General features: G+C 41.8%; 1 protein-coding gene across 1 annotated transcript; it reads left to right on the plus strand.

Moving 5' to 3' along the window:
* Nucleotides 1-264: 264 nt before the first annotated feature.
* Nucleotides 265-6,899, plus strand: LOC103398763 (yjeF N-terminal domain-containing protein 3-like). The gene is made up of 5 exons (XM_025053791.1): nt 265-348; nt 1,418-1,492; nt 3,737-3,850; nt 4,795-4,945; nt 5,187-6,899. Exons 1-5 carry the CDS (start codon nt 265-267, stop codon nt 5,381-5,383), a joined length of 621 nt encoding a protein of 206 aa, XP_024909559.1. The 3' UTR covers nt 5,384-6,899.
* The last annotated feature ends 2,126 nt before the right edge of the window (nt 6,900-9,025 follow it).

Genomic DNA, 9,025 nt, shown 5'->3' on the forward strand with positions numbered 1-9,025 from the left:
GTCTTTTAATAGCAAAACACTTAACATTTACAAAACATGCATTTAATCACAAAGTCCATAGATACACATTTTAAAAAAGAAGAATACATGTTGACACTAACATGTTGATTGTCTGCAAAGCTGCTTTGAGGAAGAAGTGTTTATGAGCATAAAGTATTTTGTAGATTGACTAGGTAGTTGTTGTCTTGTAAAGAGACTTCTAATTCTGCGTCTGTCATTCCACACCTCACAGATTTAGCTTGGGTCTCATCGGTCGTAGCCTGAATGGTAGCCTCCACCACCTTCTCCATCATCCTCTCTCCACTCTCGCTTTCTGCCACCGGTCCCCAGCTGACTGCACCATTCACGGTAAACCCGAGAGACGGCGGTTTTGAAAAATCCCAAGAGCTGCACAGTTTGCGAGACGCTGCAGCCTGTAGTCTGTTAATTTGTGTAGTGTTGCGTTCTTTTCCGCTTAAGCCAACCTAGAAGTCTGCATTAAGGAATATCACTGCCACCCACTGCGTCAGGTGTACAATGTACTGTGTGCCACATTTAAATTAAGTTGTAAACAAGATTTTATTGTATTTCATTATCGACATGTTATATATCTAATATGTGTACTCCATAGCGAAGTGGGCATGAAACTCCTGGGCTGAAAACGGGGACCACTCCGGCTCTGTACATATTTAAACATTCAACAACTGTTGAAGAAAGACCAAGCAAACTCTGTTTAAATAATAATAATAATAATGATAATAATCAGCTATCATTGGGCCTGGAAGCCAGAAATGTGAAGGTCTTAACTGGGCAAACTGATAAAACAATTTACTTTTCCAAAAAAGACAAATGAGGATTTCGATGACAATAAGATTGAAAAATTAATAATAGAAGACTTAGTGACAGTTAGGATGGTGGAAGAGAAGGCTGACAGGATGGATGGATTGATGGGTGCATGGGTAATATTATATGTGTGTACTTGTCATCAACACGGGTTCACTCAGCTGCATCAAAACCAGTACACAGTTCTGTATTTCACCTTAAGTGTTGTACATTCAATTCCAAATTAGATGTACCTTGAGCGTAAAGTATTTGGATGGGTCAGTAGGACTTGTAAGGAAAGACTCCCCATGTATCCAGGCCTGAGATGCGTACCTGTGAATTTAAGTGATAGTGTTTATATATCTATATATTTCAGGGGAAATTAGATTCACAAAATAATGACACTGTTAACCACTCCCATGTCCCTCCGTTCAAATCAACCTTTTCCATTAAAACTAACTATTACTGGTGAGCACTATATGATGTTTGTGATATTTGCTGTTTCCTTTGAGCATCAGTACATTTGTGTTTGTGTTTGTGTGAACCCATTAGGCGGTGACGGATAACTACACGCAGGCTAAACTCTGGGCTAAAGCGATGAACCTGAAGACATTAGGGGAAACCTTTAGAGAAGAGCCTCAGTCATCTATCCGGCAACTCATCCATCACTGCAAAATGTACCAGCCAACAGGTGAGATTACAACAGAGTGCATCTGTGTAGATGACTGTGTGGCCTTCATGCTGCACATTACCAAAGAGATGGTACAGATTAGATTTGATCATTTGATGGTGGGGAAAACCACAGTGCTCTGTGTGATTACCGCTACACGATGTGTTCTCTCGGTAACGGTCGGCCCCTCGTTATCATCAGTCATGAGGAACGTGTAGTTACCAGCATTTTATTGGCTGTTATGTTTCATAGCAGGGTAAAGAAACAGCAGTCTGATCCACCTCCTGGTGCTCCAAAGCTGTTACAATTAGGTGGTGGACGTTTTCATCACAAAACAATTCTGCCCTAAAATGTCCTCATCACCAACCACTGGCAAAAAATATGTCCCCGCTGCCAGAGGTTCGGTTGTGTTTGTCTGCTGCCATCGAGTGGTAAAGGACTGGTTTGGTTTTGACAGCAATGAAAAATGTGAAGTCTCAAGTGATAGGGTTGTTGTGAGGGTTTCCTCTGTTGAATATTGTACAAAGGTTTGTTGCTTGGTGTCAAGATAGCTACCGTCAAGATGTGGTTAAAATTGATGAAATTGAGGCGTAAGTTGAAAGACCAAAATCAATAATCACAAAATTAAATGTTAAAATGTAATATATATGGTGTATATAAGACTACATTATTGTTTTCATTGTCCATGACAAAGCTACAGAACTGTAACATGCAGATTGCATTGAACCAAAATTGGCAAGATGTGTTGCGTTGAATGTGAAATTCTCCAATGCTTTCTTTAATTCTAATCACAGTAACACACACAGTGCTTATATACAACATTAATATTTACTGTATGTACTATAAAGTGGAGGAAAGAATATATGCATAGATTAAAAAAATATTAATAATTAATAAAAGGTTTTTGTTATTTGTTAAACTATGTCTCAGTGTTCTGCTTAGTTAGAAGAACTAGAACCTTATATTGTGACCTGCTGCTACTCTCATTAGCAAGTTATTTTATTTTAAAGCTTGTTTCCACGAATTTGAATCTGTCACACCATCATTAGTGAAGTTATTCCAGTCCTCGGCAGGGGATGTGAGATACTTCCTAATAAAGTTGTTGGAACATTTAATTCTTTGTGTTTTTAATGAATAACTGTACTATATGTTGGAAGGGTGGTTTCTGGACTGCCTTATAATTATCGTTAATATTAAGAAGGTTTCTATTCAACAGTTATGCTTGGCTAAGTTTCAGATCTCACTGTATTTAGCAAAGTTTTAGGTAATAACAAATGACATGTTCCATAGTCAAAAACAAAGAGTTGAATAGTCAAAGAAAAGAGTTTGATTAATTGATTCAACACAATGGTCCAACAGTTTTTTGTACTCTGAAAGATTTACATGTTTTTGGTGATTTTTGAAATATTCATATAAAATACTTTTTGGACTTTTAAACACAAAGCATTCACTTGGCAGCATCTTTTGGTGTATAAAGTTGTATTTAAAGGCATTTCGGGGACTTTTTATTGTTTTTGCATTTTTCATGATAGTAAGGCATGTTTATAGTAAGGATGGCATTAAAACCCTAATTATTTAAGAAGGGGCGTAGTTGGCGAGCAAAACTATGTGGCAGTGGACGGCTTTGTTTACATTTGCTGGTCAAACTGTTCATCATGGCTCCCAGGTATCAGTCAGACTGTTGTTGTGTTTTTATGTCCTAGATTATGATGTAACCACTGAGGTGAGTGACATTAGTACTGATGTGTTTTACGACTTATGGTGAATATCGAGGTACTTAACACAGCAAGAATGGAACTTGGACTGAAGTCGAGGACCCCTCTGTATTCACAGATTGTAAACCACAAGTATTTGCGGTGCTTTCAGACGTCCCCTGAAGATTTGTTATGTATAAACAGCATAGATTTTCCCATCAGCTCCCCAAAATAGATTTAAAAACCGTCCAGCTGAGGTGGAAAACCAGCAGCGGGAACATAATCCACAGCAATTGTTTGGGCTGTATTTTAGGCACAGAGGTCACGGATCGTCTCAGGTCTTCCTGTCTGCAAGTGTTTCGTTTGATTGTGCTTCCAAATAGAAAATAATTAACCCGAAATGCAGCTGCTGATCACGTGTAAGCAATCATCCCAATCTAAAAGTTACCTTTGATGAAACACACACAGTAATTTGTCATGATTTACTGGCTGAAGTAACCGTGTAAATGTTTTGTGTGCTTTGCTTCATTTCTGACCGTCTTTTAATGTCCTCTCCTCCAATGTGTCGTAGGAATATGAACCCATCATCTACCACCCCAAACGCTCCTCCCAGAGTGTACACCAGGACTTCACAGTTCAGTGTGAAAAGATGGACATTCCTTTTCTTTCCTATCTACCCACAGAGGTCAGACACATTTGTTTTTAAATACTATTACCCGTTTACAGTAATGTCATGTTTCTGGAGCTGCTGCTTCTCAGTTTGAAATAACGCCTGTGGGTTTCAGCACTCTTTAAAGTTTACAGCACTTGCCCCACTCCAAATGTAATAGATTTCATCAGTTAAATAATAAGAAGTCTGCCCGGGTCAAAGCAGTTTAACAAGAAAACAAGCAAAGATGGAGCGAAACCTGGAAAATAAAAAACCCATTTTGTTTCTAGCGCTTTTAAATTGCTGGTCTGAATTGTGTAGTCATGTTATAGTTTTTTTTTTTTTTTTAATTTAAAAAAAAACCCAGAATGTTGTAGAACGTTGTATGGTTGTCTTTTCCGTGATGATCATGAAAACAGATCCCGTTGGTATTTCAGTAGAGGAAATGGAAAATTATGTAGAATGGCTTTACTGTCTGCAGTGAATGCAACATTTTGGTTCTTGCTCGTGTTCCGTACTTTCCGCCCAGAGATTAGTAAAAAGAAAGAAATACGCAAAACGTATTTAAAAAAATACATAGTATGTATAGTTGAATGCCAGAAGCCTGGCATGAAAGAAAGAAGACACAATACAAGGATGTGAATACTACTAGGATTTAACATTTGACCTCCCAGCAGTATGTGGTTTTAAGAATGTTTTCCTTCAGACACTTTGTCATGTTTATACTAATTACAGCTTGACTCTCATAAATGTATGACTTGTTTCTCATGAAATAACAACTTTTTTCCTAAACCGTTTTGACTTTATTGTTGAAACGTATCGACATTAATCTCAGACGTATTTATTTGTATTCTCAATGTGGCCGTAATACTCATTGCACATTGATTCACACATTACAGTTCCTCAAAGGTTTGTCATATGTTGGGAGCGACTATGTTTTAATATGTCAATAGTTCATCTTCTGTGACGTCTGTTTTTAGGTGCAACTCATCAACGATGCCTACAACCTAGTGATTGATGCTATGCTGGGCCCAGAGTCTGACCCCACTAATGTTAAGGAGCCGCGTCCTGGTATTCTGTGCAGCTTGAAGCAGGTCAAGATTCCCATTGCCAGTGTGGATGTTCCATCAGGTGGATTTACTTTTCACCAAAAACAATGTATCAGACATGAAACACATGAGAAATGAGCCTCCAGACAGCTGCCCAGCAGCACTGATGTCCAGACAGAAGTTTGGAGGTGAATGGGGAGGATAAATGTAACGCTGCACTGGGGTGGTCGTACCCAGAATGCACTACCTGCTGATCCTGAGCATGAAAACTGAGAACATGAACAGGATCCCACATGTCATGTACCTGTGTGTGTTTTCCTCAGGTTGGGATGTAGAAGAGCCGAGTCAGGACGGGATACACCCCGAAGTTCTCATCTCGCTCACAGCACCGAAGAAGTGCTCCATGAGTTTCTCTGGCAAGCACTTCTTGGCCGGGCGCTTTCTGCCTTATGACATCCAGAAGAAATATGAGCTGAACCTACCGGACTACCCTGGCACAGACTGTGTTATAGAACTGTAACACACCAGCTGTGATGCTCTGATGTACCCATTTTAGTTGCGTAAAACAGATTCCACTTGAGTTTAATGTGCTGTTGAGGTAGTGTAGACCAGCGGTCCTCAACCTTTGTAGTGCCACGGATGGGTTAAACGATAAGACGGCCAATAAAAACTGGTATTTCCTAAATACAATAATAAACGTTTAGCCACTTTATTAGCAGCATCCTCGTAACATGGCGCTAGTCTTTCAATGCAGAACGCCGGTTTTGAAGGCTTCATCGCCTCATTGGAGAGGTGTTTGCCATGTCGGCTGGAATTGGGTGCAATTTTCTTTGAAGACGTAGAGTTTTCTTCTGTCTTCTCACTGGCTCTTTCCCCTGCGCTAAGAAATTTCCCAAAGACGTTTGTTGTTTGTGATGGAGACGAGCATCTTCACGTCTCAAGTGTGAGTCATAGTCATAGGTGAAGGAGGGAATAATTATTCAAAAGAAAGCATCGTTCAGAATCAGATAAAAAGTAAAACGGAAATAATGGAACCTGCGGACCGCTGCTGGTCTGTGGCCCGGGGGTTGGGGACCACTGCTGTAGAGGGATGTTATGTAGCAACTAAAGTGTGAGTCATGTGTTTTTAGAGAATGGCATAAAAGAAATCTGCGTGTCAGACTTCATAAAAAGCCGTAGCGTTGCACTGTTTCCCAGTTCCATTTGATAAGACCGTACAATGAGGGATGAGTTTTATTTTTTACCGATGTCGGAGGCCGTAAGTAATTTATGTTCCTATATATTTCGTATATTTCAGCTGTGAGGGTTGTATGTTGCTGTTTTCATTTCTGCAAACCACAGATATATGTGAGCTGAGTAAATAGTAGGTTTTTATATGTATGCATGTCTACAGATGTGCACATCAACGTAGAAGGATTTTTAACAACAGTCAGAAAGAAGGGAATGACACTGATCCCATGCATTTGTAAGTGTGGTTAGGTAAAACAAAATCCCACCTGGATAAAGCATTAGTATGTTTTTGTTGGGTGTGAGAGTCAGTAATTACAGGCCAAAAGAAATTCAGACACCGAGAGCACAGGGAGAAAACGTTCAACCGTGTATTAATAAGGTAAGTTGAAAACCAACGGCATGATGCTTTATTAGTGGCTGTATTTGTAAATGTCTTTTTGTAATGTAAGATTAACCAATCATGACATTGGCGTGTAGTGTGTGTGGAGGGGATCAGGAAGCTGGTCGTGGTCCAGACCGGACTGTTTGGTGTGCCAGATTCGGCCCATGTGCCGCTGGTTGATGATCACTGCCGTTACTGATAATCCAGTTGACGATGACTGCCCTAAACGTGGTGGAGAACCGCGGCGGCTGTAGAAATGCTAACAGGCTACATTTAGGGCCGATAAGTAAAAGGTGAAAATCAGAAAGATGTGTGATAGTTTGCAGAGAGGTAAAATATCAACACTTTTGTCATATGAAGGTGAGGTGGTAAATGTAAGAGTTGAAAAGAAGTTTTGCTCAACAGTTGTATTGGGGGCAGCAGTGCCACCCAAGTTCCATTTGATAAGACCGTACAATGAGGGATGAGTTTTATTTTTTACCGATGTCGGAGGCCGTAAGTAATTTATGTTCCTATATATTTCGTATATTTCAGCTGTGAGGGTTGTATGTTGCTGTTTTCATTTCTGCAAACCACAGATATATGTGAGCTGAGTAAATAGTAGGTTTTTATATGTATGCATGTCTACAGATGTGCACATCAACGTAGAAGGATTTTTAACAACAGTCAGAAAGAAGGGAATGACACTGATCCCATGCATTTGTAAGTGTGGTTAGGTAAAACAAAATCCCACCTGGATAAAGCATTAGTATGTTTTTGTTGGGTGTGAGAGTCAGTAATTACAGGCCAAAAGAAATTCAGACACCGAGAGCACAGGGAGAAAACGTTCAACCGTGTATTAATAAGGTAAGTTGAAAACCAACGGCATGATGCTTTATTAGTGGCTGTATTTGTAAATGTCTTTTTGTAATGTAAGATTAACCAATCATGACATTGGCGTGTAGTGTGTGTGGAGGGGATCAGGAAGCTGGTCGTGGTCCAGACCGGACTGTTTGGTGTGCCAGATTCGGCCCATGTGCCGCTGGTTGATGATCACTGCCGTTACTGATAATCCAGTTGACGATGACTGCCCTAAACGTGGTGGAGAACCGCGGCGGCTGTAGAAATGCTAACAGGCTACATTTAGGGCCGATAAGTAAAAGGTGAAAATCAGAAAGATGTGTGATAGTTTGCAGAGAGGTAAAATATCAACACTTTTGTCATATGAAGGTGAGGTGGTAAATGTAAGAGTTGAAAAGAAGTTTTGCTCAACAGTTGTATTGGGGGCAGCAGTGCCACCCAAATGATATTGCACTGTACCTAAACCTTCTTGCGGGTGGTGAGTCCACTGGGAGGTACGTAACCGGGATTCGATCTTGGACAGGAGGTGAACCCTGGGGTTCCGCACCAATGACAGAGACATTGCCTCTGGGCCAAAGCGGTACTGGGAAAAAGTCAGGTAGGAAAAGCTACAGAACGGCGCCGGCTTGTGGCGTCTGTCGCTAGGCAATGGTGACAGCTCGCCAAACCCGCGCCTTTGAAAATGTTCGGTAAAAGCGGTAGTGGCCAGCGTGTTGGAAAGCGAAAACGATTCCAACGGTGCAGACGTCAGCGGGAAGACGAGAAGAAAGGTAGAGGAGAGTTGGGACAAAGAAACGGTAGAGCGGGAAAAAATGGGCGCGGCGCGTGACGTCGGACCCCGGAAAAGGTCGCCGGCCGGCATAAAAGCCGCCGGTGTAGGTCGTTATGTCAGTCGGTGGACCAGGTCCGGTCACTGACTCAAAGGTAGGTGAGGTAAGTTCGGAGGTCCTTGTCACAGTTGGCGTTTGTACTGCTTGTGTTAGCTTTAGCGAAGTAGGTTTGAGCAGGCTTAAGGTTGAAGGCGATTGTATGTTTATGTTGTGCTGAAACGAAAAGAAGTCGACGGCGGAAGGTGTGGAAGAGTCTTTGCTCTTGGAATCATGTCGTGGTGAGTGGATTGGAGAAAGAGGTCGTCGTCATGGTGTAAAAGTTGTGATCAACATTGTTTAGAAGTGAACAGACACGTTGGGAGTTGTGCACACGGAGAGCAGGTGGAAGTGGTGTGCCGTTGGAGTCCACTCGTGACAGCGAAAGACATGGTTGGCCTCCCGACGGAAGGACAGTGAGTAGAGGTTTGTGGGTGATGTGGTCATTTGTCGAATGTGTGACCAATGTGATGTGTGAGTAGGAGTTGGGGGACCGGAGGTGACGGAGTAGGAAGAAGATGGATCCTGGTTGAAGGCGGAGAGGCTAACGTGGACTGCATGAGAAGTCGGAGGTAACGGGGACTGGATCAGAAGTCCTGTGTGCCGTGGGTGAGAGAAGGTGAGTATGGAGTTGTAGAAGCAGGATTTGGAGTCTTTGCCGAGGTAGTGTTGCTCAGTGTTTACTGTGATGCGATTGTACCGGCTGTTGTGCTATGTTAATTAACAGAAGTCATTCCCACGTAGGCGGCGGCGCTGAAGAGTCGACCACGAGAGGGAGTGTGGGCTCGGACGAGGCGTTCCCAGAGTGACGTCAGGGGTGAAACCTGCTAATGAACCAGACGCC

The sequence above is a fragment of the Cynoglossus semilaevis genome, unplaced genomic scaffold, assembly GCF_000523025.1.
Source record: "Cynoglossus semilaevis isolate Cse_v1.0 unplaced genomic scaffold, Cse_v1.0 scaffold621, whole genome shotgun sequence".
Taxonomy (NCBI): Eukaryota; Metazoa; Chordata; class Actinopteri; order Pleuronectiformes; family Cynoglossidae; genus Cynoglossus; species Cynoglossus semilaevis.

Excerpts from the sequence above, each read along its gene's own strand:
- LOC103398763 (XM_025053791.1), top strand. The coding sequence starts at position 265 with ATGGTAGCCTCCACCACCTTCTCCATCATCCTCTCTCCACTCTCGCTT. Across the intron at positions 3,851-4,794 it reads TTTCCTATCTACCCACAGAG|GTGCAACTCATCAACGATGC; the intron begins GTCAGACACATT and ends GTCTGTTTTTAG. Across the intron at positions 4,946-5,186 it reads CAGTGTGGATGTTCCATCAG|GTTGGGATGTAGAAGAGCCG; the intron begins GTGGATTTACTT and ends TGTTTTCCTCAG.